The sequence below is a fragment of the Boleophthalmus pectinirostris genome, unplaced genomic scaffold (genome assembly GCF_026225935.1).
Source record: "Boleophthalmus pectinirostris isolate CB_2022bp ecotype Guang Dong unplaced genomic scaffold, ASM2622593v1 HiC_scaffold_7, whole genome shotgun sequence".
Lineage (NCBI taxonomy): Eukaryota > Metazoa > Chordata > Actinopteri > Gobiiformes > Gobiidae > Boleophthalmus > Boleophthalmus pectinirostris.
Genome location: NW_026571473.1, coordinates 27,506,364 through 27,519,885, shown reverse-complemented (window position 1 = coordinate 27,519,885; position 13,522 = coordinate 27,506,364). Strand labels below are relative to the sequence as shown.

At 39.8% G+C, this 13,522-nt stretch overlaps 1 protein-coding gene across 1 annotated transcript in view; it reads left to right on the top strand.

The window, feature by feature from the left end:
• The window catches only part of evi5b (ecotropic viral integration site 5b), a 30,637-nt gene extending 28,818 nt beyond the window's left edge, over window positions 1-1,819 (top strand). The window contains exons 13-16 of the mRNA XM_055165247.1: window positions 59-405; window positions 755-892; window positions 973-1,138; window positions 1,310-1,819. Coding sequence (XP_055021222.1) covers window positions 59-405; window positions 755-892; window positions 973-1,138; window positions 1,310-1,488 — 830 coding nt within the window. The 3' untranslated portion in view covers window positions 1,489-1,819. The remainder of the gene's footprint in view (window positions 1-58; window positions 406-754; window positions 893-972; window positions 1,139-1,309) is intronic.
• The last annotated feature ends 11,703 nt before the right edge of the window (window positions 1,820-13,522 follow it).

Sequence of the window (13,522 nt, the reverse complement as noted above, 5' to 3'; positions counted from 1 at the left end):
ATAATCACACATTTAATCCAAAAGACCACCAGTCTAACAAATGCTCCTGTGCTTTTAGCCTCAGAGAAGTCCCTGTCTCCTCTGGTGGACGACAGCCAGCACTTTACCGTCCCGTTCCGGCCTTACGCATGGGACAGTCCCCAGGGTGCGCGGCCGCTCCTCCAGCCCCAGAACTTCACCCCACACCGGGTCGAGCTGGACCGAAGCCCCGGATCTACTGTGGCCTTTTACGGTGACCGAAGCCCCGTCATGTATCCAGAAGACTGCAGTTACGGCGATTATCGAAGACACGCCTCATCGCTGCTCTATCCAGACATCAAAAACCACGAGCCCAAGGCCCAGACGGATCTGCTCTCCTCCAGTCTCATCCTGAACGGGGCCTACAAGTGCGTCAAGTGCACCAAGGTAAGCAACACACAAGCTAACATTAAAATGTCTCTACTATTCCAGGAAAGTAGAATTTTTAAATTAAAATGTAATATTATTATATTTTTGGACTCAAACTATGTCACGAAAATGCGAGACTTGTAATTTAGGCTTCAGACGCACTCAAAATTGATCTTTACGCATAGGCTAAATCACCACGTCTTCACTCTCCTTCATAGTGAACATAAACAATCAAATAAAAATGCAATATTAGTCTACAATTGGATTCAAATTATGTCAACAAAATATAATTAATCATTCCTCTCTGTAGATTTTGACATAGCCTATGTAAAGTTGACTTATAGTGCATGTTTTTTATTTATTCTAGGTCTTCTCCACGCCACACGGTTTGGAGGTGCACGTACGCAGATCCCACAGCGGAACCAGGCCTTTTGCGTGTGAAATCTGCGGCAAAACTTTCGGACATGCGGTCAGTCTGGAGCAACACAAAGCCGTGCACTCACAGGTAAATAATGCTCACTGTATTAATTTACGTGGCATTTTCAGTGTTTTTGTGAGCTGTAAGTCCGTGTCGTTGTGCCATAGGAGAGGAGCTTCGACTGTAAAATCTGCGGGAAGAGTTTCAAACGCTCGTCCACTCTGTCCACGCACCTGCTGATCCACTCGGACACGCGGCCGTACCCGTGCCAGTACTGCGGCAAAAGGTTCCACCAGAAGTCCGACATGAAGAAGCACACGTTTATCCACACAGGTGAGCGCCACGGCGACACTGGGCTGTGCGTAAAAACAGACAATGGTGCGTAATTGAGCGATTTATTGGTCTAAGGCACAGAACAGCACAAAATTCAACAATGAGATAAATCTAGCTGATATGTGGATTCGAATGAGCCACTAACCCGTTATCTTCCTGATGTTTGCACAGGTGAGAAGCCGCACAAATGTCAGGTTTGCGGTAAAGCGTTCAGCCAGAGCTCCAACTTGATTACGCACAGCCGGAAGCACACGGGCTACAAGCCGTTTGGATGCGACCTCTGCGGGAAGGGCTTCCAGAGGAAAGTGGACCTGCGGCGGCACAAGGAGACGCAACACGGACTCAAATGAATCGCTGTTTGGCCTTTTGTCCTACAGGCCTGGCGAGGACTTGGCACAAATGAATGACTTTATCCGTTAAATTATGATAAATTATATAATATGTCTTTAATATTTGTATTTATTTCTAAATCTTGGATTCATGCAACACTAGTAAAACGCCACAAATTGTCCAAAATGGTTGCGGTGGCGTTTAATGAAGATAAAGCTCTGCTTTGGGAAATATATCACATAGACTATTGTCGCTAAGGGCGTATTTGGTTACGCGCACTAAAGACGTGCGTCTTATCCAAGCTTTCATTTTGCACATGCCAGAGTGAACTTCTTGTCTTGTTTACAAAATAAATATAATGTTTTCCCAAGTTGCTTTCCTCGTCATATTTTACGCAGAGCACATTTTATATGCTGTTCCAACCAAAAACAAAACATCCATAAAAAAAAAAATTAAAAAAATCCATTTGCGTAAAAGCCACAAGCCTGGAGTGGGCCTAAAACTCACTATAGTCAACGTATGACTCTATCATTAAACACATTATATAATAGTAGCCCTATATTTAAAATATTTGGGGTGTACTTTACATTTTTATTGATTGAGGCCTAAAACCATCAGTTATTTGCAATGGCCTATTACTCATAGCCAATATTTTCAGAGTGGTTTCCACGTATGGGAAAAGCTGGCCACTTCTCAGTTGATCTTCTTCGTATTTAACCAAAAATACTAAACAAATGAGCTCGGATCGGTACGTTTGTTTACGCTGTGGCAGGTCTCCATTGAACTGCGGCCAAAGAAAAGCAGAGGTGGGGACAGGCCGTGATTGGGAATGCCCGCAGGCGCGTGTTTGTTTTGCCCACTGCGCGCTCTGTGTTTGGACCTAAAACAGGACCGTTAACCAAATGTCTTTTCTCCCTCGTGGCTGTTGCTGTTAAACGGCAAAAGGAAAGATAGAGAACCGCAGAGAGCAGCTGGGAACTGGAGAGAGCCGGGCTGGAGAGGACGAGACATTGGGGGGGGCTCCGGGATTCGTTGTTTTAAAGTTTGGGGACAAATAGAAATGTTTACTGAGATTACTGAGAAAGTATAAAAGCGTCTCATAGACAATTATCAGTTTATCAAAATGTGACAAATGTTAAACTAAACAGCACGCACGCAAATAACACGCAAACTACTGATTTGCATAATATTTGCATAGCGTTAGTCAGGATTTGCACAGGACTGAGATTTGGGTGAGAGAGTCGTTGGAGAAATTTCCCAGGAGCCATACCAGGAAATTTTGGTCGTGTAATACAAAAATTATATCAAAACATAAAAGATACAGTTAGTGGGCTTATAAAATAGTTCTTATAATGCAATTTAAAAAGACAATTTCTAGTTTAGAGATATCTGTTATTTATTTAGACTAATGCATTGCTTAGATTCATGTCACATTTAATACACTTTTAAATCTTTCAGTTTCATATTTTAATTCAGCCATATCTCAATAATAAAACACTATTATAACAATCAGTTTTCTTTTTCTCTGAACATTGATTGAAATCACTGACTCGCCAGGATTTTTTCCACCTCACTTCTCTTTAAAATCTTACAGTGGCATCAGGCCGAGATACTGAATATTTGAACATTTGGGACTAACCCGCAGCAGAGAGGAGGAAACAGAACAATAATTTATTCCGCTGGAATAAAAATAAACTCGACACTACACGTTCTATTGTATGAATGTGTGAGCGAGGGGTATAGGGTACAATGTGACACCTCAACATGCCAAAGATGGAGGTTATTTTAAGAAATGAATCATGTATACGTAATGTTGTTTCTTCATCGCAAAAACAAACCTGAAACTGTGTTTTGTTTCATTCACACATTTACATGTTTGACACACAAATCTGGCAGATTTAGGCTGAGTTCTTTCACCAACAGAAAACACTGTTCCACCTTGAGTGCTCCATTGTGTTTTTAAACTCCATACACCTTCATTAGAATCAATCGGATAATTTCAGCCGTGGAATGCTTATCTTTAAGTTACCGGCTACCTTTTACATTTTGTTCTGTAAACTAACACTTCATGACATCACAAGTTGGAACAGAGCATTTTGAGCTTGGAGGATGTAGACAGACTAATAATAAAGGATTACTCAAACAAAATAATAATGCATCGTTTTTACATTGCACTTTTTGAACACTCCACAGTTTGCCCTTGATAGACTGCCTATCAGCTACTTGGTATATACAGGTGGGTGAAGCGTTTTGCTCAAGGACTCAATGGCAGTGCACATTAACCCGAACTAGAATCATACCACCAACCTTACATTTGTAAGGCAAAAGAAGAAATTCAATTTGTCAACTGGAGAATATGTTTCGCAGCTGATCCAAACTGTTTCTTCAGTTCAGAACTGAAGCTCATCCAAGCTGAGAAACGTAATCGACCAAATACATTTTTCTCCAGTTGACAGATTGAATTTCTCCTTTTGCCGTGGATTCTACCTGGACGACTGAGGGATTTTTTTTACAGCTATAAGACGACCACTCCAGCACATGAGTCACTGTTGTTTAAATATACACTATAACATTTCTTGTGGATGGTCCTCACCTGCTTGTTATGTGAAGTTATTCTTTTGCCAAAAAAGCTCCACAGTATAGTATTAGTTTTATTTACCATGGAGACGAGGAGGTGACAGCACCAAGCCAAGTTCCAGGTCAGATCTGTGGAATGGTGACTCTTCTCACCAAAACAATGTGTATTTTCCAAAGCGTTCTTTTTTTTTTTTACAATAACAAGCAATACCTGCAATAAAAAACTTGAATAAATGATAGATACATACATCTAATGCCATACTGTGGAACAATCCAGGCAACATAACATCTAGACAGAGACAAGCAGGTGGCAGAAAGGTACATAGTGCATCTTTAAAGGGCCCATATTTCCTATTTCCTGATCTGTTACAATGTTGTCATGACAAACAGACCTGGAGTTGAGTTTTGTTTCATTACCACATGTTTAACACACAAATCCTGCACATTTAGGCCGAGTTCTTCTCTCCTTCACCTTGTGATGTCATGTGGTAATACAGGAAGTGCTCTGCTGTTTAAACTCCATACACCTTAACTACGGTAGTGTCATTTGGATCATTTCAGGCCTGGAGTTGCTGATCTCTACTGAACTAAAGGTAAAAGGAGCTGATAACTTTAAAAACTAAGCATTTTGAGCTTTGGAGCTGTAGACAGACTTAATAAGAAACAATTACTTAAAATTTAATGAAACAAAACACAACTTTGGAAATGTTTTTGATGAGGTAACAGAATTTAACATGACTTAAAACTCACATTTTCGGGGAATATAGGACATTTAATACTTAGTTTAGTGTTATTCAGCTAAAACTTTTGGGATCCATTTTGAACTTGTTGCTTAAAATAATATAACCATAAATCTCTTCCTTATCTTTTTTATCACATTTTAGCTTTGAAATGCATCTTAATTCCCGGCGCTCCTTCTGCAATCTCAGAGCGAGTTTTCTGAACCTTAAAGTCTAAAGTGAACCATTAGCCTGCCCTGATTTCTCCTAGCCTCACCACTGCCCTGAGGTGTTATCAAATATGAATAAAAGCTGCCCATCGATTTGAGAGGGCCAGAATCAGAGCCATCCAGTATCCCGGGGTTATGAAGGGTACACAAATATACTGTATAGACCACATAAGGGGACTGGGTGGGCTAATTTATCCTGACAGATAGAGTACTGCAATTAAAAGGTTCAGAATTCTTGGTTTTGTGGTTTGGGATGATTCATAATTGATGGTAAATGAAGCATGAATAATAAAAGAGACGTGGACTTTGGTGTTATGTTATATATTTTTTGTTTTCTAAAGTATTGTAACTTCACTATTTTAGTTCAAATCACTGCAGTGGTTCAAATTTTTCCCACAATGTGCCACCAAAAGAAAAAAATTGACTTTCCATGTCTCATCCAGGTCTATAAAAGTACTAATTTAGGACTAATCTAAAACTAAACCAGGCATAAAATTTGACTATATCATACAGAAATTAACCAAAATGTGGATAACAACACAAACTAAAGAGCAAGTGTGTGCTCCTCAGTTTGAGAAACACCAAACAATTGAAATAATTGTTGACTATTTGAATAATTTTGGCATATTATCTGGACTATACACTCAAAAACAAAGAACAAAAATATTTTATCACAAAGATAGCAACGTCGTTAGATCAAAATGTCATAAAAAGGTTGAACAATTTTGGATTTTCATGAATAGTACATTTTTTGTTCTATCTAGAAGGCATAGCTCCGCCTTTATTTACATCTAAATTTGCAAAAGAAATGATTGTTTAAGTCAACTAATAAACAACATTAAAAAAAAAAAAAAGAAGAAATAAGCAAAAAATAAAAAACTCTTGTCGACTACTAAAATAATCATAGTTGCAGCCTTACTGTTTCAAAACCTTTGTGAGTACTTTGGGAGTTGCTGTTATCGGCACATAAGAGTGCATATTAAATTCCCATCAGATGCCCTCTCTTACACAACCACCACTGTTTACCTTGACTCGGATATGCCACTAAACTGTTTTCTGACCTCCCGTGCAAAGATTTAAAAGCCAAGACAAATGTGATTATTCACCCGGAGACTCTGTGGACTTTGTGTGTATAATGTAATAATAAAGTCCTGCTCGCATCAGCAGCTCTGACACAGGTCTGACCAGTTACGTGCACAGATAAGTTAAAGCAATGCAAGACTCAGACCGGCAACCTCAGTGGAAAAAGCACTGATTACAACACTCCCATGTCCATACAAAATAACGTATTTTTCTAATATAAATATGACAACCACTAAAATGAAAAAACTGAGTCATACCAAAGGAAAAGACAGTAATTAATAAATATATAAAAACAAGTGTAACCATAAAGGAGGCCTGGGAGACTACAGATATCAAATTAGCAGACAAAAAAGCTTACAAATAATTAAATTCTATTGGATGTTTCTGGATCCAACTAGCCTGATTCATCAGCCGGTTTCACTTCGTAGAAATTGTCTGACTTCGCAGCATTAGGATTTGTTCGGTAGGCGGGTACTTTTTTCATTTAACCGATCGCTGCTGTTTGGTCGTGATGTATGTAATGCGCTGCTAACGAGGCTAACTGGTATATTAAGCTTTTCCCAAATCCCATAGGAAGAAGGGCAATAACATCTTTCTCCTTGATCATATTCACCAAACATTCTCCTTGTTCCAACTTTAAATCCTCGATCTCAGGAATTGCTGACAATACAGAATGTATGGCTCTTCACTGATTGGCTGGAGCCTGAACTCGCACTTCCAGGGTTTTTATGAACCAGCTAGTGCAGGGGTGGGCAAACTTTTTGGCTCGCGGGCCACATAGGGTCCTAAAGTTTGGCTGAAGGGCCGGACAGAAGACAACATATAACGTGTTAAGAGCTCGGCTTCATTACATCATATTCACGTTTATGTAGGACTTCAGACGCACTTCGACATTTCTGTGAACGATTCAGACACATAAAAGTGTACAAATCTGTTCCACTGCACACGACAGGGAAATAAATATCATGAGCTCACTGTTTCCAAATCTGAGTAAAAATAACTCAGTAACAAAGCCAATGCCACATAATTACACACATACACTTTCACATGCAGTAAAACCTGACACTATACGCTTGCATAAATTGACTTCTGCAACTCAGAGTCTTTCAGCTTTTTAAGGTTTATTTGTACCAACTTTGAATAAAAGCAGTGCAGCCTTATATCTTGAACACCAACTACTTCACTATTGGTCCGAATAACTCCTGTAAGAACACTTTCCCATAAAGCATTGCGGCCAATATAATACGCCGCACCTCAATGTATATGTAGTGCGCCATCTACTGGGAAACGCTGGAAATGCATGACAAATAAAACATCAACAAGGTTTATTATTGTAATTTCTTCCAGTTCGGCGGGCCGGATTAAAAGGTTTAGTAGTTTGCCCACCCCTGAGCTAGTGTATTCCGATTCCTGATCTAGTCGCTGGAGAGAAATGAAATTGAGCAGAGGCACTAGGTGGCACCAGCCTGGCTAGGATCCAACTACCTCAACTCTCATTACTTCAAACACAGGTAACAGGGACAAGAGATTCCAACTTCTGACTCTCCTGTTTTTCTGCAAATGTTTAACCCACTGCACCACTGTTCATGAAAAATAATGTTTGTATGTGTTAAAGAGATCTTGTTAAGACTTTGTTAAGGCCTGGTCTCATCTGATCTCAAAAAATAAGCAGGGTTAGGCTAATACTTGGATGAGAGACCACTGGGAATACCTGGTGCTGCAGTGAAGCAGTAGTGGCTCTAGTGCAGGGATTCTTAACCTTTTTTTTTCACCCTGGGGCATGACTTTGCCTGTAAAAAGAAACCTGGGGCCCAGTCTCATATTAAATGTATTAGTGTACTGATTGTGCAGCCCTACTTTGTTCCCAGGTCCTATGGTTAAGAACTTGGTGACTGCTTTGGTGCGTACTGTTGCTGAGTCCTTAAGCAAGACACTTCCTGACGTTGCCTAACATGAACGTGGTGCGTGAGTTAGTGATTGGTGGTGGTCGTAGGGGCTGATGGCGGAGATTGGCAGCCTCGTTTCCTTGCGCAACTCTGAATCAAAACCTTGCTTTTTATTCCAAACACTTTGCATTGGCAGGTTACAGTGAGCAAATCATGTATCTATGCTGCACAAAACGAAGTCTTGTTAGTGATTTGACCAAGCTGCGTTGAAGTTAGCTGTTGACCGAGACTGCCCTGTCCCCCTCCCCAACAAGTGCAGCTCATATAGGACACCGCTCTTTTGTTGCACGGCCTTATCCATTATTCACCTGATCTGAAAAACAGACTGCAAACCAACTGCACAGCTGTCATGGAGCAACAAGGCGTGGACACAAATAATTCATGACGCCCGGAAAGAAAAGGCTGAGGCCGAAAGAGAGCAAAATAATAACAAGAGACAAGCAGCTGACAGCCTACACGTGGACAGAGATGGCTATTTAAACTTAGCATTTAAAATGAGCAGGAGGAGCCCTTCACTATGCAGCAGTTAGTGGAAAAACAGTGCAAGTGTAGCAGTTGTTATGTGAATGTGAAGAATATGCATTGCACCTACTACGAATGTTGAATATGACAATAGAGGTGGAGGTCATAACTCAAACTTTAGAGGAAATCCAACTTGTTTGTTGTCAGCAGCCACATATCCATAAATGGATTAGCTGTGATACATGTGAGTCTGGACTGCAGCACATATTCTTGCCTCTGTGCCGCGACTTTGATTTCTGGCTCTGACAATCTTCTGAATATCCAAAATAATTCTAACCGTGCACGTGATATCTGTGAGTTAACAAAGTTCAGAGTGCGCCATATCAATCTGGAGTGAGTCAGGTTAGAATAATTCTGTTTAAGGGATGAAGAAACATCTACAACTACAACTGCATCATGTGAAAATACATCAGTAGTAGTTAAACTGATGATATATGACAATATTTATGGTTTATTATTACATTGTTGATACATCACAGAGGTTTATCTTGACTGATCCATAACAATTTACACTTTTAGAAGCTTTTGACTATGGCTTATTGGTCTTTCAGCTGACAGTGGTCATGAATATGCATTGGATATTAGTGGGGAAATGTTTCAGCCTTTGTTTGGTTTTCTGGGGGTCCTTTGCAAAATGCTTCTTGGGGCCCTCAGTTGGTCTAACCAAAGATATTATTATCATGGTTTGGATATTATATGTTACGTTAGCCATAGGGATGTAACAATAACTGAAATATTGTGATATCGTATTGTCAAAGTTCTCACAATAATATCGTGGACCATCACAATATATCAAATTACAAGTCTAAGAGTTATGGTGCAGCAATAGCTAAAAAAAGACAGAGAGCACTACATAGACCATGATCCTTTGCTCTATTTCAGTGCAGACTACAAGAAGAAAGAATTGTTCTAAGCACTTTTAAATCTTAGTTCTTTGGATTAAGTCTTGTCAAGGCATTTTAAGAAGAAAAAGTAGTATATTAACAGTTTTGTTAGCCTCCACAAAATATCGGAATAAATATCGTACCATATCGTGAGATGTATACTGTGAAAATATTGTGTAAATATCGTAAGAGATTTGGATATTGTTACATCCCTAATCGTGAGCCTCCTCACCATATCGTGAGCTTTCCCATGATATTGCAATAAATATCATACCGTGAGGTTCATATTGTGACGATATCGTATCATGAGAATTTTCTGCAATATAGGGCGCAGTCATAAGCCTCCAACCCCATCAAAAAATGACTGTGCGCACCACAATCCAGACATATACCCGAATCCACTCGGGTGTCCCAGCACGACTTCAGTAAACTACAAAGCTGCACCACCCGCAGGGCACACAAACATGCACAGAGCAGACAGCAGCAGCGTGGTAAAAAACATCCACAGCCACACTCATCACTCCACGTGGATGAGGAAAGGAACAGAAGAATGAACTGAAAAAGCGAGTGCAATGTGCCACTTCTAGCCACAACTGAACAACTGAGTCACTGCGAACATGCCAACAATCCATCGGTCCCAGACAGCACCCTCCCTACACGCCACAATTGAGCAAAGCTGAGAGTCACTGTGAACGCGCCAAACAAAGTCCGACTGAGTCATCTAACTGTTGTGTTTCGTTTAATGCGCCTTATAGTCCGGTGTGGTTTATATGTGAAAAAAAATTGAAAATAGACTATTCAATGACAGTGCGCCTTATAATCCAGAGCGCCCTATAGTGCGGAAAATACGGTAGCCTAAAATATATGACTATACCTCATGATGATATATAAACAAAGTATTTAATGGTTAAAAGCTCAAAGATTAAGCAGGAGATCTTTACACACTCTCACATTCTGAGTTGACTATAGAGACTGCAGAGTTAACCAGTCTCCTCAGCCTTAACCTTACATGAAAGCAGAGTAGCAGATTGTAGCAGATTGCTGTGTAGAGGCCTACAGAGACTTGTGCGGTTACGGTCACACATCTTTGCACTGACCACACTGAAAGCTTTCCATTAGAGCGCTCTGTTCTGATGTGGGCCTGCCCTGAACAGCATGGGTCCAGAGGGGAGAGAGAGGAGGGGAGTGAGAGGAGGGGTCCCTCACTGGAGAGTCAGGCTGCATTTAAGGCATGTTTATCTGCTTCATTTAGCATTACATATCACTGTGTAGGGGAACGTTTCCAGGAGTTCCGGTTTTTAATACCACTCATCCAAAACACCATGAATCATCCCACTAATGAAAATATTGCACATTACATCAGGTTTGTCACGTCACTGTGCAGAAAAGTGGATGACTCAGACTTGTGGGTTAAACACTGAACATTGACTCTTACAGCTAATTATAAAATTGCTATATAAATTACTGAAACATGAATGGATGGCATCTAAAACCTCTTCAAGCTTGTTTTTGATGAACATTATAATGTAGTAGAAAGCAAAAAAAAAAAAATAAAAAATTAAAATTTTTGCACAATACCCCATGATTAAATACCTTATGCTGAAACAGTGCAGTTGCTTCCAAAAAGAGACAAATAAAGTTACCCTAAAATTCACCTTCTGACAATGGCAGTGGTCTGGTCCTTGGTTTTGTATTCTGCTGTACCTGGACATGAGAGATCTGAAATCCCTCTGTCCTTCTCTGTTCCCGATGCAGTGGCCTGGTTTCATCATTTATTACGAGTCATGTCTCATTCCACTCACATCCTTGAAGTGGCATTAAAAGTACCCACTTCTGTTCTGGGGCTGAAACAGAGGGGAGAAATCTGCTTAATACAAGTGACAAGAACAAGAGACTGCAGCTCTTTATATGTACTCCATATTTAAAGGTTTTACATGGCTGACACGTGTGACGGGATAATGGATGCAATGTAAAGCTGTGACTTCGCTCTGTATCTATAGATAAGGGCTTCATGTCTATATATGAAGCAAGGTAGAAGAAAGCAGGTTCACATACAGTTTAAAATTTACAGTTTGTGCTAGGGTTGCTAGATTCTAATCGATACTAAAACTAATATTGGAACTAGATACTAATTTCAGCAAGTATGGATTCTGGGGAAAATACACAATAGAACATAATTTCACTATTCATGAACAGTTTTAGAATAGTCTTGATCTAGATCAGACCACATGAATGTTACTGTTTTGTATTGAAAATTACATTCCACAGTTTAAACCGTTTTATTATGTTTCATTGCAGTATTGAGCCTTTTCCTATATCGAAAATTTGTTTTGAATTTTAGTATCTAAAGTAACAATCACTGCAATAACAATGTATGCTAAAATATTCAGTCCAGAGAATACATTCAAACATGTTCAAGAGAACTTTTGAAAACATTTTACACTTTAAGTCAAGGACCAAATGGTGACGCGCTTTATCTCTAACGTTAAACTCCCTTTGTACTTATTAGCCAAACCACTACTAACCAATCTAACTGTGACCAACCATAATTAAACTCAAACTCTGAATGTGTGAGTGAAGACTGATGTGGAGGAGAAATTAGATTCTGCAGTGGAATCACTTGTCCTTGTTAAACTCTTGTACTGTTAAATGAATTAACAGTTCCATCTGTCATTTTATCCATCTACACACGTTGGCAGTGTGAGCAGGAACTGATTTGAGTCACACGATAACTATAAGAATGTAAGGTAAGAGAAGTGTATTGCCCAAGGACACAGTAGCATAAAGGTGGTGGTTGGGTTTAGATGGGAGCACTTCTTCCAATTAAACTAATGTATCCTTAGTTTTTACAATCTAAATTAGAGAGTGAGTGTGCAGAAAGAGTGAAGTCTTTAAGATTTAATCCCAGATTGTGTTGTGTATGTGAACAGAGGAGGACTGAGGACACTACATTGTACACGGCAGCACATGATGTTGCTCTGATACACTCAGACTTTGACAGGGCCTGATTGCAGCTATGAATCTTTCTAAAAAATTCATAAGATCCATTTCACAAATGACCAAGGCACGCATACAGCCGCTTTCTACTAGTAAGTCTGCAGTCCTTTACCACACTGGCAGCACAGAGCACGAAATGACAAAGATTTATTCTCAGCCTCGATCAAATATTTATGTTGAGGCATTCAAGTAAAGTTACTTTTTGTGTTCTGATTTAATGAATGATTTGAGCGGCGCGGAGCTGCGAGGGGGACATGTTAGGTTTGCTGAAGCCTGCACTAATGCCCATCCAGGGGTCTGTGGTTCATGTGTCAGACTGTGGCTGGATCACAGGGAGAGAGGGAGAGAGAGGGAGAGTACAAAGAGAGAGGAGAGAATAAAAATAAGTTGAGAGAGTAGACAGAAAGAGATGAGAATAAGAGAAGAGAGGCAGAGGAGTTTGGGAAGTAGAGGACAGGGTGGAGAGAGAAAAGTAAAACTGGAGAGAGAGAGGTAACGGGATAGAGGAGAAAGAAGGGATACATAAGGGAAGAGAGATGTAAGGGGAGAGAGGAGAGAGAGAGGAGAAGACAGAGAGAGGGAAAGGAGAGGGAGATGTGAGGGCACACAATCAATAGAGAAAATGGTTAAAACTATAAATTTTAATAGCACCGAGTGACCTTATTCAAGTATGCAGTGGCTGCAGGCACAAAACTGACTCTGTATCTTTTGGTCCAGCACCTTGGCACAGCCAGTCTTTGACCTGATGGCAGGTACTGAAGCAGAGCAGCGAGACAGGAGAGACGAAGAAAGGGAAGAGAAAGAAGAGAGGCTGATCTATTAAAAGTCACTAGTTTGTTCCATTGTTATATACCTTGAAATAAGTTTATTAATTTGCCTAATATGAAATTCAGATTATAGAAAATCCAATCACATTGAATTAAAACATGACTCACATTTCAAGTAAAAGCCTTTTAGAACCTTAGTAAATCTTTTAAACATTGTAAATCATAAAAAAAAATAAAATAAAATACTTATGCTTTAATGACCCAGAGCAATTTACAAACGAACATATAATGAAAATGATCTGTGACGCAAAATGATCATGAAGCGGTAT